Source organism: Micromys minutus, assembly GCF_963924665.1.
Source record: "Micromys minutus genome assembly, chromosome: 18".
Classification (NCBI taxonomy): domain Eukaryota; kingdom Metazoa; phylum Chordata; class Mammalia; order Rodentia; family Muridae; genus Micromys; species Micromys minutus.
Window position 1 is genome coordinate 4,561,831 of NC_137953.1, and position 27,384 is coordinate 4,589,214.

The following is a 27,384-nucleotide window of genomic DNA, read 5'->3' on the forward strand; positions in this document are numbered from 1 at the left end:
TTGGTTCCTTTGTGAGTGGGAGGAGTCGGGTTGTGTTTCATCTCACCGCTGCAGGCCGAGCTCCGCCGAGGGGATCCGAGAGGGGCCGAGGCCCACGCAGTAGCGGCACTGAGTAGAGGCTGCCGGACGCGCCCCACCCGGCACCAGGCGGAGTCAGAGATGCTGCCCTGGGCCGAGCGGCCCCGCCCGGGCCCCCGGCCGCCTCCGGTCTTTCCCTTCCCGCCGCCGCCGTCGCTGCTGCTGCTGCTGCTGGCGATGCTGAGCGCCCCGGTGTGCGGCCGCGTCCCCCGCTCCGTGCCTAGAACCTCGCTGCCCATCTCCGGTAAGATGCAGGAACTCTTGTCCTCGGCCCTTTGCATGGTGCCCTGCCCTTGCCAGCAGGTGCCCACACCCACCTACCTTGCTAAACCCAGTGGCAACATCTAGGGCCCCTGTGCACGGTGCACACCCCTCTGGGACCAAGGCTGAGACCTCTCTACCCGGTGTCTTTCCATCTCATCTCATCCCACCCCACCCCACTCCATCTCACCTCTCCCACCCCCAATCTGGCCTCGCACCGCAGCTTCCAAGACACAACCAGGGTGCTACTGAAGCCCTCCTTTTTCTTCAGGGAACAGCCTGTCACCCTGCAGACCTGGATACTGAGGCCCAGGGAGGGCCTGGGGTTTGCCCAAGGTTGTCCATTTCAGTCCTTTATCCCTCTGTTGTCCGCACATACACCTGCACCTATCACTTCGTTTCATAGCCCAGGCTATTCCCTGTCTTCTCTCTCTTTCATTCTAACGGGTCATCAAGACCCACCTTGATCCCTAGCCCGGAATTTCCGTCTTTTCAGCTTCATTTCCAGTGCCCTCCCACCGCCATCCAGACCCGTATCCCTCCAGCCCACTAACCATACGGCTGACATCTCTCCTTCCCAGCCTCCGCTATCAACCCACTTTAACTTTAATTTCCCGAATGTTCGCCGCTCATTCCCCACTTTGAGTGCTAGAAAACACTTCAATGAGCTGATTCAAAGTTCTTCACACAAATCAAACGGGGGGGGGGGGGGGAGGGAAGGAGATGGCTCAGTGGTTAAGAGCACTGACTGCTTTTCCAGAGGTCCTGAGTTCAACTGGAGCTGGAATTGAACAACCGCCTGCAATTCCAGCTCCAAGAGAACAGGATTCTGTGGTTACTTATAGTGCCCTCCAATACTAATTTAAAAGAATCCTAAAAATTACATATTTAAAACAAACAAACAAACAAACAAAAAAAAAAAAAAACAAAAAAACAAAGCAGGATCGGGCTGGAGAGGTAGCTCAGTGGTTAAGAGCACTGACTGCTCTCCCAGAGGTCCTGAGTTCAAATCCCAGCAACCACATGGTGGCTCACAACCATCTGTAATGAGATCTGTGCCCTTTTCTGGTGTGTCTGAGGATGGCTACAGTGTACATATAACAAATAAATCTAAAAATAAAATAAACTTTAAAAAAAGCAGGATAGGGCTTAGGTTCTTTTTTTAAAATTTATTTATTTATTTTATGGATATAAGTACACTGCCATTTTCTTGAGACACACCAGAAGAAGGCATCAGATCCTATTACAGATGGTTGTGAGCCACCATGTGGGAGTTGAACTCAGGACCTCTGGAAGAGCAGTTGGTGCTCTTAAGCGCTGAGCCGTCCCTGCAGCCCAGGGCTCAGGTTCTTGATGACGGCATTTGATGAGCCAGGGGCGCTATACGTTGTTCATGCCGCCAACCGTTTAAACCCTCTGCTGATGAGGGCATGAGTGTGGCACTGGGCTTGTTTTCTTCTCAGTGGGTGCAAACGAAGCCACAGCTCACAATGGGTCACAGCAACGTAGAGCTCAGGTGAAATGACATCGGCAGATGCCATGAGTCCAGAGGGCAAAGGTCAGACTCTGGAGTTTCAGTTCGTGCTGAACCCACAGTCCATAAAGAGAGTTACAGACGCCAGTCTTCGCTGATGTCCAGGATCCAGAGAGGCCTGGATGGCCAGGCAAACAGAGTCAGCAGCACAAATGGTTTGTCTCCCCGGAGATGGGGCCAAGGTGAATTCTCACAGAGCTGCCTGTTTTAAATAGTGAAATGTTTTAGGTGCTGATAGTGAGTTTAGCCCGAGTCTAGGCGGAATGCGTGCTAAGGAAGGAAGGACGGGAGCCTCTGAGACGGTGGCGTGTCCACTTGTCACCTCACGTCATTCTCCCCACAGCCTGCGGGGAAGAGGAGGCCCTCGGAGTGCACACAGCTGGTAAGGGAAGAGCTGTGTTTAAATGCAGGCTGGTCTATTTCAGAGACACATACCCATCCATCATGACAGCCTCGGCTTCCATGGGGTAAGGGGAAGCCAGGGGTACAGGGTGAGACAGGAAGAGGACTCCAAATGTGTTTGTGAAACAGTGCCCGCTGTGGTGTACGCACCTTTAACCCCAGCTGAGTGCTTGGGCAAAATAATGATAGTTCTTCTCAACAACAACCACAACAAGAGGCAAGTGGAGAGAATACTTATACTCTCCATAGGCCCTTTACAGTTTAGTGTCAGATTGCCATGAGAAAGGACAGGTTAATATCTGTTCAGCCGTTAGTGTTCCTTTCATGGGAAAGCGTGCCTGCCTGGGCCGAGCGCTCACTATTCTGCCTCCTTAGTTGTCTTCCACGGGGGACAAGAAAATGGTTGGTTTGTGGACGTTCTCGCCCCAAATGACTAGTCCCTGAAAGACAACAAAAATCATGCCCTTTGGGGACCCGGTGTTCCTGATGGGATGGCTGATGTCACTGTCCCCTTCTCTTCCTGCCAGAGGCTGACTCCTATCTCACCCGGTTTGCGGCTCCTCATGCGTCCAATTACTCTGTCCTCCTCGTGGATCCTGCCTCTCACACGCTTTACGTCGGTGCGCGGGACAGCATCTTTGCTTTAACCCTGCCCTTCTCTGGGGAAAGACCCCGGAGGGTGAGAGATGAGTGTGTGGGGGACCCGGAGCCCGTAGCATGCGTTTAAATCCATCACCTTGAGGGCTGTAGGTGGGATGGAGCAGGGTTTTCTGTGGAGTGACTGTGGTGGGTATTGGTAAGACCATCACTGGACGGAATAGAGGATGGGGCTGACGACACCCCTCACAGTGTGTAGACCCTTGTCTGCCAGTAAGGGAGGAGATACTGGGAAGAGGGTTGTCTTACCTGTGTCAGCTATGGGAGGGGGCATGGTGATGGGAAAGGCTCTGAGGGAGGCATAAGGATGGGGGAAGGGTTCAGTGGCACATTTCAAGGGCAGCGGGCAGTGCTACCACGAGAACAGTGATTTTTCCGGGGGGGAGGAGAGGGGAGAGTTTGCAAACTGATTTCGCCATATATTAGTAAGACAGTAACACAGTGCACAGAAACATAAATGAGTCCTGATGGGAACTCGGAACAGCATTGTCGGTCATAAAGTGATAACTTTCTGATATATTCCATTTCCTTGACTGTACTTTGGGGTTGGCTGTTCGCTCAGTAGGTGACGTGCTTGCCTAGCACGGACAGTTCCTGCATTTGAAGTCCAGCGCCACATGGTGTATGACTGTGATCCCAGAGCTAAGGGGGTGGAGACAAGATGATTAGAAGTTCAAGGCCATCCTCAGCTCTGTAAAGAGTCCCTGGGTAGGGGACTACCACTGGAAAGGAAGTGCAGAGAGTAGGAAATCTTAGATGTTTTCAGATTGTTGAAGTTTGTAGAACTGTCTCTTTTCCCTTGGATTTAGTGTGCAGGGGTGGCGGGGGCAGGGGGAGGGAACCTGGGGAAACGAGTTCTTTTTCTTTCCCAGATCGACTGGATGGTACCCGAGACACACAGACAGAACTGTAGGAAGAAAGGCAAGAAAGAGGTAGGTGGAAGCCCACACCGTGTCTTGAGTGTCTGTGGAGACCGTGGCCCAATCACCAGCAATGCTCCTATCCTGAAGGGCCCAGGCAAAAACTCTAACACCATTGTCTACACGCCCCCATTCCACAGCTGCCTCTAACTCTGTACCCAACCCCGTCCTTCCTCATACCCACTGCTTCTGATTCTAACCCTCTCTAACTCTCCCAGGACGAATGTCACAATTTTATCCAGATTCTCGCCATTGTCAATGCCTCTCACCTCCTCACGTGTGGTACCTTCGCTTTTGATCCGAAGTGCGGGGTTATTGTGAGTGACAGGGGCAGAGGGAGAGGGAGCCCACAGCAGTGTGAGTTAATCGGGAGTGGGTGAGAGGGTGGGAAGGGATTTTTGGGAGGGACCATGTTGGGCATGGTTAAGACAACCCTATGGCGGGTAAGTATTAGGATGCCTTTATAGGGTGGAGTCTTTGTCTTCAGGGGAGGGACATTGGGGCAGGGAAGACATTGTCTGCAGAGGGTAGATTATGCTAGGTGTAACAGTTGAGACAGTGAGTAGTGTCCTGGGAACTGGACAAATCCAAGAGATACTTCAGAAGCCAGACACGCATGTTTCTTTGTCCGTCTCAGCAGCTGGAGCCTGTTTCTTCATAAGGACAGTCCCAGTCTCTCTTCTCCCATAGAATGCCTCATCATTTCTGGCATCTTCTGCCAACCCCATTCTCTGCAGGGTGTGACTCTCATGACTACTGATGTCACCACCCTGTAATGTGGTACCAGCTGGCTCTGCGCTCTGACTCTTTGGGGTGAGTCACCCGGTCAACCACATTTTCTTCAGGATCTTGTTTATTGGTGAAAGCTTGTGGGATTTCCCACCCTCAACCCCAGGCAGTCTTGGCATGAATATATTCCCAATGATGCCTCGTCTAGTCACAGCTACATGATTGGAACTCTGACCTTTCTCTGTTAATTGTACAGTGGTCACCACTGGTCTTCTGGCAGCAGATTTGTGACTGAGTGCTGGGGTGAGTCAGGAAGGCTACATGTCCTTTGCACACAACCGTGTCCACCATGTTTCTTTCTTGGCTTTGATCCTGAACTACATACTGACCAGACTGTTCTGCAGTCTGCACTAATATAGTGATCCACTTGGGCCTAGATAGTACACATCCCCCAAACCCTCTGTTCCACAGCATCCTCCTGTCTCTGGTATAGGATGGCTCCAGGCTTTCCTCAGGTTTAGTTGGGCTAGTTCTATTTTTTCCATGTGCTCTTTACAAAAGTCTGGATCAGTTTATTAGTTCTGGATAGTCTTTGAAAACCTCTGAATCTCATCAACCTATACTGACAGTTTAGTTCTTTGTAGCTACCACCAGGTCTGCAGGGCAGCAGGGTTATTTTTCCCAGGACACTCGGACGTACTATGACCATCCCAGCTCATCTTCTTAGACTTACCTTTCTTCCTTAGATCTCTGAGTTGTTGGGACCCTAGTGGGTCCTAGCCAAAGTACCAAGATGGAATATATTCTGGGAATGCCTGTGATGGTTGGTGTGTCTTGGGCCCCATCTATTCTTGAAAGATTTCGGGAATGAAGAGCGGAGCTAGGGTTCTGAAGCCTTCTATGTAACAGACTCATGAACCAAGGGGCCGTTCTCTGGAGGAAGAAGGTGAGCTGGCATTACCAAGATCCATCCTGAGCCTGCTCTGTAGACTCTTCCAACACCCTCTTCTGCTTTTCCTCTCTTATTCCGTTTGATTATGTTCCTGCTTTCCATCAGTGCTGACGCTCCCCAAGTAATGAGGTTGAGTTTGTGGATAAGTGTTCCCTGACATCTTTGATCTAGACACAACTCACGGATGACTATGGAGAAACGACGGTCTTTATGAAGCTCTGGAACTAACTGTTTTTAGTGAGAGTGTTGTCTTTCAGTGCCACGTTCCTTCATACATTGGAAAAATATATCTTAACATGACTTGTTGAGGGAACGCCAGCCATTAGTAGAGAAAAATACTAGGCTTCAATAATGACCATCGCAAATGTAATGGTCACTCACTGTTGCTGGTTTAGGTACCTTATATTCACAATTAAGTTTAATTTTATCACCACATCATGGTGTCCAGGTATGACTTATTTTATATGCAAGAAAACTGATATTCAGAGAAATTAGATACTATGGCTAAGCCCATGAATCTAGAAGAGGCAGAGCCAATATTTGAACCTAGATATGTTCTATAACCCTGTCCCTGTGGCCAGCCTGCAATCTCTTGTGCCATTTGACAGGATTCATTCATCCTGGAGAATCCTTTGTTGTTGGTTTCCTGTCTGGGAGAGGTCCTTTATTTGCCTTCTGTTTATTTTTCTTGGGTGAGTCCAAAGGGCCAATTCCAACTTCACTGCTCAGGAGAGCCTACCTATCCATCCCTGGATCTCAGCTTTAGGGACTTGCCTTCACCACAGCTGACAGTGGGACTGTCCGCTGACATGGTGATGTGATGAGGAATCTCCATGTACAGATAGAGAAAACTAGTGAGGCCATCTTCCATTCTCACACCCCAGTGCAAGGTCATCTTAATAGCCAGAACCTATTTGTTAATGAGTGGCTCACTTTCTCAAAGGTTGGAAGGTTAGATGATAGGGTTATGCCACTGGGGGAACCAGAAGGGAGCTAGTTTTGACATGTGGAATTTTAAGAATTTGGCAGGTAAATATTGTGAGAAAGCCCAGCATTCAGTAGAATATGGACTTGGATTTGGAAGACATGGACTCATTAGAGGACGTCAGTCTCAGAGAGCTGGGCCAGTGATTTACATAGACGGGAAATACAAGAATAAATGATGTCTGAATGATATGTTAGAAAGACTACAGATAGATTCCAAGGATAAACATAGTGGAATTAGCAAAAGAAGGAGCTAGAGAAACAAATATCGAATAGGAGGAAGGACTCAGGAAGATAGAGTTTCAAGAGCCCAGGAAAGGGATATCTCAAGGAAAGGGATATTTCAAGGAAATGGATATCTCAAGGAGATGAATGGAAAGTGCCAGTTGATACATAGAGATTGAAGTGGATAGGGATCAGAGCAGGGCCCATCTCTTTGGTCTTTGGTGAAATGGAAGGGAACAGTTTTAGGCACAGGGATGGGAAAACAGTTTGGTGTCCAGGATGATAGGTACTTTGTTTAGACAGAACAAAGATCCATATTGGCAAATAGTAGAATATAAGTAGTTTGGGTTAGAGTTTGTACTCCGGGGCAGTGGTGGGCCGTGTGTGTGTGTGTGTGTGTGTGTGTGTGTGTGTGCGCGCGCGCGTGCGCGTGTGTGTATGTGGTGTGTTCGTGATTCTGGAAGATTGATATGAGGTAAGTAAGGCAGTGAATTGGGGGTGGAGCTCTTCAGCATAGGGCGAGCAGTAGGTAAGGTAGGAGGGAAGAGGTACAGCCACACTGGGTGCTAACTGAATTTCACCATTGTCCTAGCACCCGGGTAGTCACAAAACCACCATCCTTCTCTTCAGTCAGGGCTGTTCTCTGTCACACACATGGAGTGCTGTGCCTCTTTTGGGGGTGTCTTTCATTCTGAAGTGCTCTTTTGATCCAATCTCTTCCTTTGGAAAGGCCATCAGATCACCCCTCATCTTCACAAGTCTCCTTTAAGAACTATAGTGAATCTCCTTGTCTGCCGTCTGCCTCAGAGAGAGGAGTGACAGACATATTTCAGTAACAGCATGGGGCGCTTCTTTACTTCCCGCCCCTGGCCCCTGAGCGCCATCAGAACACTGAAGCTGGAGCCACAGTGGATGTCCGTTGAGTTTGTGAGCTAGAGACAGCAGGCTGGCATGTCCATGTAACTTTGACTAGAAGCCAACTACAGCAATGTTCCTTTGAGTTATAGCATGAGAACGTCCTTGGTTTCCACTTTTAGATATGTTGTCTTGAAACTTAGTGCTGTACGCTAAGGTCACTTGTGACTGACCCTGGTGAAAGTCTGCCTGTTACCTCCGACCTCTGGAGAAGAAGATACTTACCTCTCAAGCCCTTAGATCAAGATTGAAGACTTAGGTCTTTCTTCACTGACTTCAGGTTCTTTCTCTGCTTGGATGTGGAACCCTGGCCCTCCCTCTGTCCTAGGAACTGAGGGAGAATGATACTCTGCTCTCTTCAAGCCCTTGGGCTTCAGCTTCCCCGTAGACTTACGGTTTTCTTTGCCTTTCTTCGGAGCTTCTTTCTTGCATTTCTTTGGCTGTAGCACATCTAGGCAGTTAGAGACTCCAGAACTTCAGAGGGAAGGTGTATGTCCAGCCTTGTGTATTTTCTAGGGCTAGTCTAGGAACGCCTTCATGAGGGACTGTGGGGGGCAGGCCTGGGGGCCGAGAGGAATAAAGCAGAGAGAGAGTGAGTGGACAGAGGAGGCAGGGGTAAGGTTGTATACGGAGATGGGGGTGGGGAGATGGGGTGGGGACGGGCTTTTCCTTCATTTGATCTTATGTTTAATTCTCACCGTGAACCTTCCCCATAAACACCCGCCCCTCCCCTTCTGGTCTGTAGGATGTGTCCAGTTTCCAGCAGGTTGAAAGACTTGAGAGTGGCCGGGGGAAATGTCCTTTTGAGCCAGGTCAGCGGTCAGCAGCTGTAATGGCTGGTGAGTGGGGAGAGCCAAGAGTCCCCGATTCTTGCTCTAACGATCTCCTGCCCCACCCCTGCTGCTCCAGTTTCTGTGTCTCTTCTTCCCTCGGGCTGTCTCCTGCACTCATGTCCCCGAGTGAGTGTGACTGCCATAGGATGATATCCCCCACCCCGCACCGGCTCCTCTGTAGAGAATGTGGCCTCTGCACCTCTGGTGCGATTGCTGCTTCTGTGTGCTCCATCTTCTCCTCTCGAGGCACCCGTTCCTGTTTGCGGGAGGGGTCGGCTGCAGCATGGGGTGTGACACATTTGGAGAGAGCATTCTAAGAAGACTTAAAGTAGAACAGCACAATGCAAATGATCTTTGTGTGTGGTAACCGAGATGGCGGGACGCTTTGTCAGATACGGTGGCTGCTCGCTATACCTTGGCCATTAAGCCCTTGCAGTGAGGGGATGAGGGAATTTTAAATTAAGTTGAATTTAATTTGGTGTAAGTGGCTCCATGTTTCCTGTAGCTATCACTTACTTCACTTCTAGAATATCTCTACTTAGGAAAACCACTGCCAGTATTTCAGGATATTCCTTTCTAGCCTTTAAGATGTGTTCACACACCCACATACACTTTGTTGGCCCCTTTTCAGGGGAATGGGCCATTTTTCAATTTATTTTGTTATCGCCTTTGAAGGAGTCACCTGCAGTTGCTCAGGGTGGTCCCCGTCCAGACTCCTTTTGGAGGTGAGGACGTTATTGGCGTAGGGAATGGATTGTTTGTGTACATAAGCTATGTTTTATGAGAGGGCACCTCATGTAGACTCCCCAAATTCAGAGACAAGCCAGCTGTTTCCTCATGACAGTGCAGAAGGAACAGAATAGAAATCTTACGTGTGCATTGTAACATTTAACGTGTTTAATTCCTCACGGGAATATAAAATTGAACTTTGTCGTGTAACTTGACTTTATAGAACTTTCAATTGGCGATAATCACGTCTCGGATAAACCTCATTGGCTATGCCACTGCCACTGCGCAAAGCTTTTATAGAACTTTCTATATGATCTTCAAATACTTTTTTGTTGCTATTTTGAGACAAAGTCACATGTGTAGCTCAGGCTAGCCTCAAACTCTCTACATAGCCAAAGACAAGCCTGAGTTTCTGATCCTCCTGCCTCTATTTTCAGAGGCTGGAATGATAGGTTTGCATCCGTCTTATGCTGTGCTGGTGACGAAACCCAGGCTTCTGCAACTGGGCTTCATCCTCAGCTCCAAAAATACTTTAGGAAGGCATTTTAAAAATTCCATTAGGTCTGTCTGTCTGTCTGTCCGTCCGTCCGTCCGTCCATCCATCCATCCATCCATCCATCCATCCATCCATCCATCCATCCGTCTATCTATCTATCTTTCCATCTACTTATTTCTGGTGCTTTGAGACAGGGTCTTACTATGCAGCTCTGGCTGTTCTGGAACTGACTCTGTAGACCAGGCTGGCCTTGAACTCAGTGATTTGCCAGCTTTTCTCTGCCTTCCACGCACTGGGATTGAAGGCATGGACCACGATGCCCAGCTGAGAAGACAGTTTTAAAAGGCGGTGTGCTCTTTGTCTTCTGAGTGTACTGTACGTTAATTAGATAACTCCGGTTGTTGTTACTTTGTGTTTCCGTTAAAGTTTTCAGTATTGTTCGTATTGCTACGGTGAGCTTGTATGTGTATGGTCTGAGCCGTCAGTTTTGGTTATCTTCTCAGGTCCCTAGAAATGATCACCACATTGAAGGGTGTGATATTTTATGGCTCATTATGGAAAGCTAATGGTGTCTTTAGATGGGGTGTACCCATTCACACCCTCAGCCACTGGTGTATGAGGGTATTTTGTTTTCTCACATTAAATTTGCCGTTAATATATTGTTGTCATTTAAGAGCGCCTGTGCTAATCTACGGCTAAAAGTGGCGCTCTGCTTTAATGTGTGTGTCTTGGAATGCCAGTGAAGTTGCAGTTTTTCTCATGCTCTGGTACTTATTTTGTTTCTTGTTGGGTAAATTCTCAGTTCAGGTAGGGTGTTAGTATTTCAAGCCACACAACTTTTCCTTTATGCTGTGTGTGTGTGTGTGTGTGTGTGTGTGTTTTGTTGGTGTTTTCTTTGTTTTTTTTATGTGTGTGAATGTTTTGACTACACATATGTTAGTTCAACATGTGTTTGCCTGGTGCCTTCAGAGGTCAGAAGAGCATCGGGTCCCCTGGGACTGGAGTTATGGGTGGCTATGGACCACCAGTGATGTGTGTGCTTAGAGCTGAACCCGGGTTTTCTTAAAGAACAGCAAATGCTCTTAACCACTGAGCCATCTCTCCAACCCTGACTTATTTATTTATTATTTATTTAATTTATTATTAGTTTTGGTTTGGTTTGGGGATCAGGACTTCTCCCTGTGTAGTCCTGACTGTCCTGGAATTTAACATGTAGACCAGGCTGGTGTTAGGCTCACAGAAGGCCATCCCTTTAAAAATTTCTCTCTGACTTGGTTCTCGGAATATTTGAACTTGATGAATGGTGTGAACAGGGCTCAGTCTGTCTTCCCTCGCTAGCTGGTTCAGGACTTGTGATCTTGGATCAAGCTGTGTCTTCTCTCTTTCCTGACATGTGTGGTCAAGGTTATTATAAAATACAGTTTTTCTTTTATTTTTGGACACATTACAAAAGTTTTAATTATTTCTTTAATTTTTGTTTTTGTTTGTTTCTCTGTATAACTCTGGCTGTCCTGAAATTCACTTTGTAGATCAGGCTGGCCTCAAACTCAGAAATCCACTTGCCTCTGCCACTAAGTGCTGAGATCAAAGGCGTGCACCACAACACCTGGCTTATTTATTCATTTTCTAGACAGCGCCTCACAATGTCTCACTGTGTAGACCAGGCTGACCTTGAGCTCACAGAAAACCACCTGCCTCTGCCTCCAGAATATTAAGATTAAAAGCGTGCACCAACACTTCCAGCTTGGATAATATTTTGTACGAACCAAAAATTGACACTTTATGACTTTATTTTTAAATCATCCTTCAGTCATACAGTTGATGATGTTCTGTTTGAAGGCAAGCAAAAGGCTGAATAACTACAGTACCCAGCCACTGGGATTATTACCCGCTGCTGGACCAAAGGAGACCTGGTTTGTACAAGCTTAGGTTTGAATAAAACAACTCAGTCAATATTTTTCTTGGCTTTCTACCAACAGTTTTGGCAAAATTCTGAATTGGTTGCTGGGGCCATTAAGAAGGATTTCTGAGTTGTAGCTGTTGTAGACACTGCCACATTTTGCAGAATTGTGTGTCAATACAATGACCTCCTAGGTGTAGGAACGTGATGTGGTTATTAGCATTTTTTCCCCTAAGCTATACTCTTTAAGGATGTGTGAGTCTCTGGATAACTTGTCTGTTCTGTGAGGAAGAAAATTCATAATAAGACATAGTTTAAGGGGAGAAACTTTCTTTTAAGTTTATTTTCTTGGTTTCATTTATTATTATTTAATTGAAAAATCTCTTCCAGTGTCCAATTCGACCTGTAAATTTACCCTTTTTTTCCTTTTCTCTTTCTTTCTTCTTTCTTTTTTAAGATGTGGCTTTGCTATGGTCATTGGCTGACATAGAACTGACTCAGTAGGCTGGCCTTGAACTTCTAGAAATCTTCCTGCCCCTGCCTCCTGAGAACTGAGACTAAAAATGTACACCTCCCCTAGCCCTGATTTGTATTTTGAATAGCATTTCTCCTGGTGAGGTCAAACAGCTTTCTTCATATTTGCTGGTACTTGCTTTTCTTTGGGGGTAATCCTAATAATCTAGGATTTATTATTGTGGCTGGTGTTGGGTTTTGTAGGCAGGTCTCTCTGTTGCCCAGGCTGGCTTTGACCCTCTGCTGATAGTCTTACCTCAGCCTCCCGTGAGCTGGGACAACAGATATACACCCATGTCTAGCTGTAACTACACTTTTGAAATATGACATTTATCTGTAGTGTAGTCAGATAAAATTGGCAAAATCATCTCAGTATCTTTATTTGTGATATTTCTACTCGGGAGAAAAATGTGAATATTTTGGCAGCCGATTCCTATTAGCCTAAAATCATGGTGGGTCCTTGCAGTCTCCTTGTCTTCTGCTTGCCCTTTGAAGGTTGGCTTCCCCCCAAAAGCCTCGTCTTATCCACAGTTGTGATCTTAACCAGCCCTGTGGTGTCTTTCTCCACCACCTTCTGATGGCTCTGGGTTCTTTACCTGCCTCCCAGACCTAACCTGGATGGAGAACACACATCCAGCTTCTTTTTAGACAACTGTGCTTCAACGTCCCACAAGCGTATCAAAACCATTGTGCCCTAACAAACACTCACCATCTTCCTGTGAGTCCTCCAAACCTGCTTCTCACCCAGCCTCTCTCTGGGTTCGGAGTACTGTTCAGATCCAGGCATCCACACCGGAGCCAGCGGTCCATTGTCTTTGTCTTCCCACCACATCTCGTAATAAATCAGGTTTTCGCGATGATGAGCCGAAGCTTTTGTTATTTCTTTTTTGGAACCCTTCCAGCACCTTTTTCCTCTGGATTCCAGAACTGTTCCATCTGGTGGCAGTGCTTCTGCCAAGGTGCCCTGCAAGTGTTCAGGTGTGCAGCTGCTGACTGTTTGACTTTGGTCAAACCCAGTCTCTGAAATCCACATCTGATGTACAAGTATACGCTGACACATGGCAGCCATAGGATCTTTTATGGCCGATAGAGAGCAGTAGTGGGCAAACATGTTATCTCTCGTGACTCACTAGTAGACTGATGAAAAAAAGATAGCCTGTAATCTAATCCTTGGCCCAGAAAATGGGGGACATGATAGGACGGTAGCAGAAAGGCCGTGAGAGCCGCTGGGTGTGGTAGCATGTGCCTGTAATCCTGGCACTGGGAAGGAGGAGCTGGGAGATCAGGAGTTCAAAGCCATTTTCAGCTAGATAGTGAGTTCTAGGCCAGATTGGGCTTCGTGAGATCTTGTAAAAAAAGGAAAGGGAAGGAAGGAAGGTTTTCGGAGCTGGAGAGATGGCTCACTGGTTAAGAGCACTGACTGAGTCCAGAGGTCCTGAGTTCAAATCCCAGCAACCACATGGTGGCTCACAACCATCTGTAATGGGATCTGATGCCCTCTTCTGGTGTGTCTGAAGACAACCACACACACAACCACACACACACACACACACGGGATCCAATGCTCTCTACTGGTGTGTCTGAAGACAGCTACAGTGTACTCATATGCATAAAATAAATCTTTAAAAGAAATTTCTTTTTATTTCTGAAGTGACAATATGTTAATATTTGAGTTATAAAATAAAAGATGTTAACTGCAAAAAAAAAAAAAAAAAAAAAAAAAAAGTGACTAAAAAGGAGGAAACCTAGCCAGGGAAGGGGATATACGTACCTTAATCTCAAGTACTTGGAAGGCAGGGGCAGGGAAATCAAGGTCATCCTCGCCTACATGGGAAGTTTGAGGCTAGTTTGTGTTACATGAGATGCTGTCTCAACCCTTTCTGTCCCTTTTCCCCAAAGAAACAGTCATATTAGAAAGGTGGTTTATGTTGGAAATCCCAGTCCTTAGGAGGTTGGTGAGGAAAATCAAGGCAATCCCAGGAAGATCCTATTTCAAAAAACCCAACCCAACGTATTTTTTCTAGTACATTAGTCAGAATCAAGCATCATTAAAACTGTAGTTATATCATCTTCAACAGTCTTTCTGAAGACTACATACATACATATATAACCTATACACACATGTGCATGAACACAAACATATACACACACATGCATACACATACCATATGCATACACACATAAACATACATACATGCACACATACACAATGCACACACATATGCGCACATGCATGCAAAAACACATGTTTGTGCATGTGTGTCTACGTCAGTTATGCATGGTTTGGTGTATGCACACATGTGTTTGACATGCATGTGAGTGTGGAGGTGTCAGAGAATGTCCTGCTCTGTCACCCTCTACCTTTGTCCCCTCTAGACAGGGTCTTCCCTGAACCTGGAGCTAAAGCAGTAGTCAGCAAGCTCTAGTGATCTTACTGTTTCTGCCCCGCACAGTGCTGGGACTATTGACTTGCATATGATTAATGCGTGGCTTTCTGTGGGTGCCTGGGGTCTGAGCTCAGCAGGCTCTCTTACCCACAGAGTGTCCCAGCTCCTGTGTATGTATATTTATAATATTTTATAAAATAAGGCTGAATTAACCCCAGAAATTTTTTCTAACTAGCATATTCAGTAAACTCTGTCACACTGTGTCATCTCACGGTGGCCATCACACTGTGGTCATCACACTGTGGTCATCACACTGGGTCATCACACTGTGGCCATCACACTGTGGTCATCACACTGTGGTCATCACACTGGGTCATCACACTGTGGCCATCACACTGTGGTCATCACACTGTGGCCATCACACTGGGTCATCACACTGAGTCATCTCACTGTGGTCATCACACTGGGTCATCACACTGTGGTCATCACACTGTGGCCATCACACTGGGTCATCTCACTGTGGTCATCACACTGGGTCATCACACTGGGTCATCACACTGGGTCATCACACTGGGTCATCTCACTGTGGCCATCACACTGGGTCATCACACTGGGTCATCTCACTGTGGTCATCACACTGGTTCATCACACTGGGTCATCACACTGTGGTCATCACACTGGGTCATCACACTGGGTCATCACACTGTGGCCATCACACTGGGTCATCACACTGGGTCATCACACTGTGGCCATCACACTGGGTCATCACACTGTGGCCATCACACTGTGGCCATCACACTGGGTCATCACACTGTGGTCATCACACTGTGGCCATCACACTGGGTCATCACACTGGGTCATCTCATCTCTCTCTCTTGCAGGTTTTTAGTTTTTGTTTGTTTTGGTGCTGAGGCTGGACCCCAGAGTTTGTACAAAAGCTTTACTGCTGAGTTCCACCCCAGCCCTTAGGCTCTTTTGTTTTGGTTTTGGATTTTTGTTGTTTTTTGTTTTGTTTTTGCTTTTTGAGACAAGGTCTCACTATTTGGTTATGGCTGTTCTGGAACTCACTATATAGACCAGGCTGGCCTCCAGAGCTGCCTGCTTCTGCCTCCCAAGTACTGAGATTAAAGGTGTGCACCATTATACCCTGCCCTTGGTCTCTAGAGGCAGAGTCTCACTGTGTAGCCCAGGCTAGCCTGGGAGTATCTAATACTTCTACTTCAGCTTTCTCCTTCAGCGTTGGGTTTTCTGGCACCACTGAGCCAGGTGTGTATTGGAATGCTTGCCAATTGATCCATTCAGCAATAGTTGGGCAAACAATTGCATACTTATTAATATTTTACTGTATGAAGGTTACAGTTCTGTCATATTGGAGTTGAGAATGTCTGGGAGACTCTAGAATGTGTCTTGGTCTTACGTCCTCCTATGGACGTGGTCTTTATATCTGTGCAGTTGACGTCCCTTCTGTAAGTATTTGAGAGCATGGTGAACCCCTGGTTCTCCCTGAGCACTTGGAAACTTGCAACTTCCAAACCAAGGTATCTGTCCCTTCTTCTGTCCCCTAGTGTCCCATAGCAGCCCTTTTCCGAGGGACACCGAAGTGTCCACCCTGAGGGACAGTTCTCTTCTGCCATTGCAGGTTTCAGTGTTGCTAGCTCTTCAGGGGATCGATCCCTTAGAGTAGTTCGGGACCCTTTGCCTCCAGTGCTAGCGAGGCCTTTGAGTGATTACCTGTGATCCCTCCAGTACTTATGTATCGCCTTCACCCCTAAAGACACGCTCCCTAAATATGCATAACTGCCTGCGTCCATGTCTTCCAGTCTCAGGAAGCCGCAGCACAGCTTCTTATGAGTTTTGGTTTTAGAGCTTCTGTGCATGCTGTTCTTACGGACCATTTCCCTTGCCTTTTTCAGACAGGGTTTCTCTGTGTAGCCCTGGCTGTCCTGGAACTTGATCTGTAAACCAGGTTGGCTTCAGATCTCTGAGATCTAGCCGTCTCTGCCACCCAAGTGCTGAGATTAAAGGCGTGTGCCACCACTGCCTTGGTTCTAGGGACCATTTTTCAATCCGTTTTTCAGTATCAATTCTCTCTCATCTACCACCCAGCGAGTACGGAGTTGGCTCATGTGGGGTCCCATTTGTTGCTGGGACCTATGACTAATATTTGGTTTTCTTTCCTAAACTCTTCTGGAAGGGATTGGCATGTCATTTGACAGCTGCCCCTCCTCTGCTAGCAGCAAGACAAGCATGTGTCTCTGAAGTTCCCCGGGGGCTGTAACGGATGGTGCTGAGGGCCTACCATGTGGCAGGCCCTCGATAGGCTTCCGCACTGTTATCTGGCACCTGTGCTGGTCCTGAGTGGAAGGCGGCTTTCTCCCGGAAGAACCCGGGGTTTAGGAAAGTCAGTTCACCCAACATTGTATTGTCTAGTGAGTAGTCTCAGAGTTCAAACCCAAGTCTTCTGATGTCAAAACTCTCTTTACAGTCTCAAGTGGTAGAATTTTCTCTCCTTCCCACACCCTGCAAGGAAGTTTTCAATCTACAAGTCTCCCAGGCCTCCTGGCTGTTTTTCACTCTGCACTGAGTGTCGTTTCAAGGCTGGGTGTCTGGCTGGCTACTGCTAACAACACACAGCGTTTATGGACCATCTGTTACCTCCAGCATGTCTCTGCTCCCTTCTGTGTGGTCCTGCTCTCTCCTGCTTTCCCTGGCTGCAAGCTCCTTTAAGCTCTTGCTTCTCCTGGCTCTCTGGTCTGACCTCTCAGCTGCACGCAGAATACTCTCCTTTAGAAGGTGTAGCTCCCCGACTTAGCCTAGTCTATTTGCATTTCTGATCAGTACCTTTGCACTGTTCCTGTCGGGACCTAAACAGGATGTGTAGTGATGCGTAGGTGTTGGCCCTGGCTGTGTTTCCTGGACCTTTCTTAATTGCCTTCTTGAATTTTTCATGTGTTCTGAAAACCCTGTTGCTTAGTGTGTCCAGGAGTGAATGCCCTTCCTCTCCGGCTGCCTTCCTCTGTTGTTTCCCGTCCTGGTTACTTATGACAAACCAGGGAAGATACCTTCGTCTGTTCTCCTGTCTCTCCTGTTCAGTTTGTGTTCAAGTCTGCGCTAACGCATTCTCCGAGAAGCACCTGCTTGGTCTCCCCTTTCCTCTCTGCCTTGTCCTGGTCCCCCCTCCTTCTTTAGCTGTGTGAATGGTCCTTTGTTGCTGTTATTTCTCTTCTACCTCCTCGGTTTCTCTTTCTTCTCCCCCTTCATCCTTTCTCATTTCCTCTACTTCCCCCTCTTCTCTTTTGGAAAATATAAAAATTCCTTTGTTGTAATGAGTTCACAAACCAAAGCATCACACAGTGAATTTAATGTTGGGGTGGCTCCTCCTCTTCTTCATTTTCATTTCGTGTGTGTGTGTGTGTGTGTGTGTGTGTGTGTGTTGCATGCATGTGTGGCTGGGTACCACATGCTTGCAGTACCCAAGGAGGCCAGAAGAGGGTTGGTGAAGGATGGTGTGAGCCTCCATGTAGATGCTGGGAACCAAACTCAGGTCTGCTGCAAGAGCAGCAGGTGCTCTTAATGGTTGAGCCATCTTTAGTTTTTTGTTTGTTTGTTTGTTTTGTTTTGTTTTTGAGACAGGGTTTCTCCGCATAGCCCTGACTATCCTAGAACTTGCTGTCTAGACCAGGCTAACCTTGAACCCACAGACATCTCTTTGCCTCTGCTTCTAGAGCGCCTCGATGAAAGGCATGTGCCACCATGCTTGGTCCTTCTTGTTTGTTGGTGCCATCTTGTTTTTGAGTTCAGGCTTGTCTCCAGTCTCTGATCTTCTTGCCTCAGCCTCCCTACTGCTGGGATCACAAATCCACACCACCATGCCTGGCCATTGTCATTGTCACAGTCACCATTTTCACCATGGTCTTCTAACCCAGGACTTTGGGCTTCATAGGCCAATACTCTAACATTAAGCTATACCTCCAGCCTTCATGGCTTTCTTAAAAACAAACAAACACACACACACAAAAATCCAAAAAAAAAAAAAAAAAACCAAATTGATTATGTTACATTCCCCATTTAAAAAAAACAAAAAACAAAAAAACAAAACTGCGTTCTCTTCCCTGTGAGGTAAAGACTTCATTTCCCAGGAGGGCAGAGTGCCCTTCACAAGTGAGGGCACATCTCCACGCCTCCAGCCTTGCCTCTGCTCATTTGCTTGGCACAGAAACGTCTGTCCTCGTGGGCGTTGGCAGCATGGTCCTGAGTATGGCTCTGTTCACTGCTTCCCTGTCTTTGTCCTGATGACCTCTAACCTTTCATTCTTCAGAGATGCTGTGAGGGCGGGAACATAGCTCAGGTGGGGAACACTTGCCTGGCCAATGCGGGGTCCCAGTTTCAGTCCCTGGTACTTTCCTGCCACCCCAAATAGATACGGCAGGATCATCGTCCGTTCCCGTCTCCCTCTTCCAGTTCAGGACTCCATGACTCTGAACGTAGGCTTGTCCTCCTCTCCCCAGAAGGGAGTCCATGGTGTTGGCGATGCACTTAGCACAGTGCTTTGTGCACGGCAGCTGATAGAACCCTGACACCTTGCTTTTCCCAGAATGCTGGCCGGTGCTGCTTGAGGCCCCCCAGGTGCCCGTGACGTTCTATGGCCCACAGCCACTTTCTTACTCCTTGTGTCTGAGCCCCTGCCCATGTTATTCATGGTGACGGAGCTGTCCCTCTCTTCTGTCCCAAAGTACCTGTGATTTATCTCTTATTCCTAGAGTCCCCGAAACTGTCTCAGTGCAGGAGGGAGAACCCCACCTCTCTGTTACCCTCACTTTCTATGAAGCTTCCTCTCGTCAGACGGGGCTGGTATTTCCCAGAGTGAGGCTCGAACCACTTGTATTGGAGTGATCCCTGCTTGTTTGAAATGCAAGGCCTTGGGACGTGCTCCAGTTATTTCCCAGTTAGAGTTGCTGGGCCCGAGGACCTTCACTAACTACGTCAAGTATCCAGGCAATCCCAGCATGCTCTTGGGCCGTGAATCGTTCCGGGGTAGTGTATCCAGCAATGTTCAGAAAGAACACGGGCTCTCTGTTCCATCATGGTAAACTTGAGGAAGATTTGGGGTTTGCTGAAAAGCAAATGCCACGACCTGGGGAATCTCAGGACAGTTAGCCGTCACCAGGTTACCGCAGTGACAGCCGATGATGGATGTCTGCTAGAGATTTTATGCCCCTGTCAGGCCTTGGTCCTTCTGGCCCTCTCCCTCAGTGCAGGCTTCCTACTCCAGCACTTTCTGTAAGTCAGGTGTTCCCTGTGATGACATTTGCTGCGTGCTCAGTCTGTGTTGCTACACTGCTTTGTCCCATGCTCTGCCTGTGACTGCTCCCGCTTCCAGGGGTGTGTCTCTGACTGGTCATCTCCTTCCTGTCTCCCTGCAGGGGGCGTCCTCTACACAGCCACTGTGAAAAACTTCCTGGGGACCGAGCCAATTATCTCCCGAGCTGTAGGTCGAGCTGAGGACTGGATTCGAACTGAGACCTTGTCATCCTGGCTTAATGGTGGGAAGAGGGACAGGGTCCTCCGGGACACAGGTCTGGTGGGGGCTGGGTCGGCCCAGGCTGTCTGAAGATCTGAGGTCATTGGTTCCTTCAGCCCCAGCCTTTGTCGCAGCTGTGGTCCTGAGCCCGGCTGAGTGGGGGGATGAAGATGGAGACGATGAAATCTTCTTCTTCTTCACGGAGACCTCCCGAGTGTTGGATTCGTATGAGCGCATCAAGGTCCCACGAGTGGCCCGAGTCTGTGCGGTGAGATCTTTGTCATGGATGGCTGTCATCTCCCAGTGTTTGGCCTCCCATCTCTTCCTCCCTGGGTCTCTCTTGCCTCTCTCCTAGGTTTAAGGTTTGTTCTCTACCTAGGCTTCTGCCATGGGAGCTTGAGGAATGTGAGGGAGAAGGCTCTGGCTCTCCCCCACACCTACCCTTGCTACACACTGTCTATAGGAAGTTGTTTAAGGAAGTTTAAGGAAGGATGTGATGATGGACCCAGGTTCAAGTCCTGCCTCACCACTTCCGGCCTCTGTGACCTCTAGTTCGTTCTTTGGCACCTTCGAAACATATATGTAGAGTTTATATAATAATCAAAGACAAGCTGTGTTTTAAGGACTAAGTGAGTTCTTTGTCACGATTTTCATTGTCACTGCCCTTGTTATCACAACCCTATCTATCCTTGTCCCCTATTACCCCCAGCCTCTCAGACTAAATGTCTGTCCTTCTGCATGTCTGTCTCCCTGTCTGTCCGTGTGTGCTATGAAGTCAGGGGCGACACAAGAGGATCTGTACGCAGTTTGTCTGGTATTGATCTTCTAAAGAGTGTTTCCCATGTTCTTATCACTCCAGGGGGACCTTGGGGGCCGGAAGACCCTTCAGCAGAGATGGACGACGTTTCTTAAGGCTGACCTGCTGTGTCCAGGGCCGGAGCATGGCCGGGCCTCGGGGGTTCTGCAGGACATGACAGAGCTTCGACCTCAGCCTGGAACGGGGACCCCCATCTTTTATGGCATCTTTTCCTCCCAGTGGTGAGGGGGTCCTGGTGTGGATGACGGGGTGACAGGGTGGGAGAGCCGTGGAGTTGGTACGGTCAATGCAGGTGGACTCTCTTTCCCTCAGCTGCATGGCTCCGTGTGTTTCTCGGGGACCAACTCATTTGGTAGGGGATGAGTGGCTGTCACCTAGCTCTCTCCAGATCCTTGGCTCCAATGTGTGACTCCTCCAGGGAAGGAGCTGCCATCTCAGCTGTGTGTGCCTTCCGACCCCAAGACATCCGGGCGGTGCTGAATGGTCCCTTTAGAGAGCTAAAACATGACTGCAACAGGGGACTACCTGTCATGGATAACGAGGTGCCCCAGCCCAGACCTGGAGAGGTGAGGGATAGTGCAAGTAAGTCTTCATCTCAGGCTTGATTTTTTTTTCTCCCACCATCGCAAAGAGCAAGAGCTTTGCTAATCGTCCCCAACGCTTTCTGTTCCCTGAGGAAAAAATGGTCACCCAGATCTGTCTCCTTTAGTGCATCACCAACAACATAAAGCTCCAGCAGTTTGGATCCTCACTCTCTCTGCCAGACCGCGTGCTCACCTTTATCAGAGACCACCCACTCATGGACAGGCCTGTGTTTCCAGTCGATGGCCGCCCCCTGCTGGTCACTACAGATACAGCCTATCTCAGAGTTGTGGCCCACAGGGTAACCAGCCTCTCAGGGAAAGAATATGACGTGCTCTACCTGGGGACAGGTATATTTAAGCATCAATCAAGTGCATATAGTGCATATTGTCACCACAGAGAGGTTCCCTGTGACATCTCAGGCACAGTGCCGGTTAAGCCATTTTCTTGCCCCTTTCTTTCGTTCCCGCAGAGGATGGACATGTCCACCGGGCTGTGCGCATCGGAGCTCAGCTCAGCGTCCTGGAGGATCTGGCCTTGTTCCCAGAACCACTGCCGGTTGAGAGCATGAAATTGTACCGTGTGAGTTGTGTATTCAGGGAGCCTGCTGGGAAGAATCGAGTCCGTGGCCAGTTCACGATCTGGTCTGGAAGATGAATCACATTTTCTCTCCCGCTCCACTTCTCCAGGATTGGCTCCTAGTGGGCTCCCACACCGAGGTGACACAAGTGAACACCGGCAACTGTGGCCGTCTCCAGAGCTGCTCAGAGTGTATCCTGGCCCAGGACCCCGCGTGTGCCTGGAGCTTCCGGCTTGATGCTTGTGTGGCTCATGCAGGCGAGCACCGGGGGTGAGTGTGTTTGCTTTGCTACGCTCTCTTGCCTGCCCTCCGGGACTCCGCCCCTCCCACATGCCTGTCTCATCTGCCAGTGCCATCCTGTCTGTGTGGCCTCTTGTATCACTTGCCTGCCCATCTGTCAGCCGTATTAGCTCATCTGTCTGTCCGTCTGGTGCTGTCTAACGAATGCTAGGCCCCGATAGTGTGACTGAGTCCGTGTCAGCCAGTGATAGACGTCTCTAGGAGACCTTTCTCAGTCTCTGTCTTAGCAGCTCACAGTGGCCTTCCTCTCCTCACTGGAAATCCTCTCCTCTCACCCCACCGCTGGCCGGCGGCCCCCTCCCTTCACGCCCTGCTTAGGTGATTTCATGCCTGCGCTGCACACACGTGTCTCCGGCAGAGCTGCGGAATGCCCCTGCAACCCTGTACTTCACGCTCCCTGCAGTGCTTCCTAAGCACCGGGACACGGCCAGGCCAGGCATGCACTGTGATTTCCTCTCTCCCTCACACTCACAGCTCTGTGAGAGGAGTGAAGTCCCTCCAGGAGCTCACACCACACACTGCACACACTGTACCTTGAGTGACAGTGGATCATTGCCACACTGGCTTCCTCCACCTCCACTGCCACCAAGCCAGCGGTGTGTGTGAGTGTGTGTATGTGTGCTAGTGTAGGAGTGTATATGTATGGTGCAGTGTGTGTGTGTGTGTGTATGTGTGTGTGTGTGCTAGTGTAGGAGTGTATATGTATGGTGCAGTGTGTGTGTGTGTGTATGTGTGTGTGTGTGTGCTAGTGTAGGAGTGTATATGTATGGTACAGTGTGTGTGTGTGTGTGTGTGTGTGTGAGCTAGTGTAGGAGTGTATATGTATGGTACAGTGTGTGTGTGTGTGTGTGTGTGCTAGTGTAGGAGTGTATATGTATGGTACAGTGTGTGTGTGTGTGCGTGTGTGTGTGAGCTAGTGTAGGAGTGTATATGTATGGTACAGTGTGTGTGTGTGTGTGTGTGCTAGTGTAGGAGTGTATATGTATGGTACAGTGTGTGTGTGTGTGTGTGTGTGTGTGCTAGTGTAGGAGTGTATATGTATGGTACAGTGTGTGTGTGTGTGCGTGTGTGTGTGAGCTAGTGTAGGAGTGTATATGTATGGTACAGTGTGTGTGTGTGTGTGTGTGTGTGTGTGCTAGTGTAGGAGTGTATATGTATGGTACAGTGTGTGTGTGTGTGTGTGTGTGTGTGTGTGTGCTAGTGTAGGAGTGTATATGTATGGTGTATATTGATGTGAAGTGGATGTATGTGGACTGGCAAGTGTATGCCATTGCCACAGCCTGTGTGTCAGAGGACAGAGGACAACCCTGGATGCTATTCTGCTTTGAGACAAGGTCTGTCTGTGGTTCACTATTGTGTATTCAAGCTGCCTGCAGGCTTCCAGCGTCTTCTGTCTCTTCCTCCTCCTCAGTCAGTAGGGCTGCACAGGGACTTCTGGGATACCTGTTGTACTGTGACCAACTTTGATGTGGGTTCTGGGGAACCAAACTCAGCCAGGTTTGTACAGCTGGCCTGTACCCCCAACCCAGTCACTTCCCGCTGGGGGGCTCCTAACTGACATCCACTTGCCTCTCAGAGGCGACCCTAAACGTATGCCACCTGGATGCCAACCCCTGGCATCTCACCCTAAGCAGTTCAGAGTGGCTCTCTGTCACATAAGGACTCTCCTAAAGAGATTTTATTCTTGGATATTTTAAACACATTTAAAAGTATGATAAATAAATATGGCTAAAATGATAAATTTTTGTATCTCTGTCCCTTCCACCACTGCTGCCTAGCCAACACTGAGTTTTTAAACAACTTCACGGCCAGTTATTTTGAAGCAGATCTTAGATTTCATCTTACTTTATTCATAAATCTTTGAGTTTTGTAGCAAACAAGGGCACTAAAAACAAACCAAAAAAGAAAAGGGTGCTGGAGAGATGGGTCAGCAGGTAAGGGTCAGCAGTTAAAAGCACTGGTTGCTCTTCTGGAAGACTCAGGTTCAGTTCTTAGCATCTACAGGATGGGTCACAGTTCCAGGGGCTCCAGTGCCCTCTGCTGGCCTCTGAGAGTATTGCACACATGTAGTGCGCTGAAGAGGGAAAAGCTGCCTGAGGAATGACAGATTGTCATTTGGTACAGAATGAGAACTGTCCTCTGGCCTCAACACACACACACACACACACACACACACACACCACACAAAATAAATAACCATGTTACACAATGGTTAATACTGTTGAAGCCATACTCAATTCTTAGCTTCTTAGTGTTATCAAATAATACAGTTAATGTTTCAGTTTCCTCGTTTACCTCACCCAGGTAAAAGGGTGACTCATCAACCATCTGTAATGGGAACTGGTGCCCTCTTCTGGCGAGCAGGCATATATTCAGGCATAATAAATATATTAAAACAAAAACAAACAAACCAACAACCTGTATAAGTCAAGATTCAAATAAAACCATCAATATCAGTATGCTTATGTGTTTTATAACAGTCTTTTAATTTAAACTGAGATAGGGTCTTAGTCTGTAGCCCAGGTTGGCCCATAACTCACCCTAATCTATAGAACCTGGGCTGGCCTCAAATTCCTGCCTCATTCTCCCCCACACTGAGATCACAGGCATCGGGATTCGTGCCTGATTCAAACCTAGGTCTGTGTGCAGGGAGGCACTCTCCCCTGAGCTAGTCTCGGCTGTTAATCTTTAATTCCAGTCCTTTCAGTGGGATACTTTTTGGTCGGCTGTTTGCAAAGTACTTTTTCATAGTAACTGGGATTTTCTGTTTTGAAGCCCCATGGCGGGCCACCAGCCTGGCCTCGCACCAGCCTTTTACCTGGGTGCTGAAGGTTTAAGTCAAGTCCGCCTGCTCGCACGAATAGCATGCTGGTCTGATGAGCCGCCCCTCCCCTCTCGAGACCTCAGGTGAAGAGACACCCTGTAGCTATGCCCAGTTTCACATCTTAGATTTCTCTTCCTCTTAGGGGATACTCACCAAGCATCTTCCCAACAGATGGTCTGCTAGGACTGAGTGTAGATTTGACAGGGAAATGCCTTGAGGAACGTAAGGTATATTAAGGAAAGATTTGGTGGAGGGGAGAATGCTCACTAACTCCAGGAGAGATTTATAACATGATGGGTTCTGGAGTACTGTGTTAACCAAGTATTGTGGTAACCAAGTACTGTGGTAACTTAGTACTGTGATAAGCTAGTACTATGGTAAACTACTACTGTAATAACCTAGTACTGTGAAAACTAAGTACTGTGTAGCTGAGTACTATGATAACCAAGTACTGTGTTAACCGAGTGTTGTGTTAACTATGTACTGTGATAACCTAGTATTGTGATAACCAAGTATTATGGTAATTGAGTACTGTGATAACTAAGTACTGTGTTAGCTGAGTACTATAACCAAGTCCTGTGGTCACCGAGTACTGTGGTACTGGGAGTAAGTACCATGGGGCTGAGTACCAGTACTGTGAGGGTCTGAGGAGGGTGAAAGCACATTCAGTCGATCACTAGATTTCTCAGATATTCTCTTCTTTGTAGGATGGTTCAAGACATAGAGTCAGCGGATGTCTCCTCTTTGTGTCCGAAAGAACCTGGAGGTCTGTATGGTTCAGAGAAATGTGGGCGAAATGTATAGAAAGGGAGGGGCTAGAGAGTTGATCTTTTTTGACTCATTCAAAATACTTGAACCCATGAAGACATGGCAGCCCAGGACCCAGGGCCTTTCCATCCTTGGGAATCCCTTTTGGCAATGTCGCTATGAGCCTCTCTTATATATGGTATCTCTCCATATGCCACCCCCAACCTACTTCCTGCCTGTAGCCTCATGTCTTTCGTGTCTTTGCCTTCTCTCCACAGAACATCCGGTAGTGTTTGAAGTTCCGGTGGCCACCGTGGGCCACGTGGTTCTGCCATGCTCCCCCAGTTCTGCCTGGGCATCCTGTGTGTGGCACCAGCCCAGTGGAGTGACCGCGCTCACCCCCCGGAGGGATGGTCTAGAGGTCGTGGTGACCCCAGGGGCCATGGGGGCTTATGCTTGCGAGTGTCAGGAGGGTGGAGCTGCCCGTGTGGTGGCTGCTTATAGCTTGGTGTGGGGCAGCCAGCAGGGGCCCTCAGACCGGGCCCACACCGTTGTGGGAGCTGGACTGGTTGGCTTTTTCCTGGGTGTTCTCGCAGCATCCCTCACTCTCCTCCTGATTGGTCGCCGTCAGCAGCGTCGAAGACAGAGGGAGCTTCTAGCTAGAGACAAGGTGGGCTTAGATCTAGGGGCTCCACCTTCTGGGACCACAAGCTATAGCCAAGACCCTCCCTCTCCTTCGCCTGAAGATGAACGGCTGCCCCTGGCCCTGGGTAAGCGCGGCAGTGGTTTTGGTGGCTTCCCTCCACCCTTCCTGTTGGATTCATGCCCAAGTCCAGCCCACATCCGGCTCACCGGGGCTCCTTTAGCCACGTGTGATGAGACATCCATTTAAAGGCAGGAAAATGACTGCCAGCCATGAGAAATCTCTGGAACTAGTGGTTAGCAAGACCCCGGGAGATAATCATGGCTGCTCTGTTCTCATGGAGTCTGTCTGATCACGCGTCAGTGTCTGTCCTCTGGACCTGGATGGGCTGAGGGGCCAGACCTTTGCCTGGTTCCTGATTCTCATGAGACATCAACCCTGTAACCCTCTGCTATGGCCTCTTGTCTTGGGCCCATTAGCTTGTAGGGTGGAGCAAGGACACAGACCCCGGAAAGAGGATGTACTGTTGGGTAGTTGGGGCGTGTGTACTATGCCCTGCATCCTTGTGGTGGCTGTATGATTTTCCAGTTTGCTGACTCTGGGGAGCGCATGATCCCCTGACTGCCTTGAGATCCCTCCCAACTCAGTTTCCCTTTGTTCCTCAAAGAGTGTGTGTCTATACACTGGTGTGCCTGGAAGACCTGTCCATGAGTTCATGGAGGACAGGGCCGGTGCCTCGGTGCTTTTGCGGGGGTCGGAGAAGAAGGTTGGACGGAGGGGGGGATGACTTTACCCTCGGTAACCAGTGAGGGAGACCACATGCCCCCATCACCCCACAGCGCTTCTTTAACTTCC

The 27,384-nt window shown here is 48.6% G+C and overlaps 1 protein-coding gene across 1 annotated transcript; it reads left to right on the forward strand.

The window, feature by feature from the left end:
- Positions 1-121: 121 nt before the first annotated feature.
- On the forward strand, positions 122-26,778 carry SEMA4F (ssemaphorin 4F; the record flags this gene model as incomplete). The annotated part of the gene is made up of 14 exons (XM_080931976.1): positions 122-322; positions 2,803-2,954; positions 3,805-3,864; positions 4,071-4,169; positions 8,403-8,496; positions 19,939-20,058; positions 20,153-20,304; positions 20,896-21,074; positions 21,272-21,419; positions 21,563-21,785; positions 21,908-22,017; positions 22,125-22,285; positions 25,847-25,905; positions 26,165-26,778. Exons 1-14 carry the CDS (start codon positions 160-162, stop codon positions 26,776-26,778), a joined length of 2,334 nt encoding a protein of 777 aa, XP_080788102.1. The 5' UTR covers positions 122-159.
- Positions 26,779-27,384: the final 606 nt, after the last annotated feature.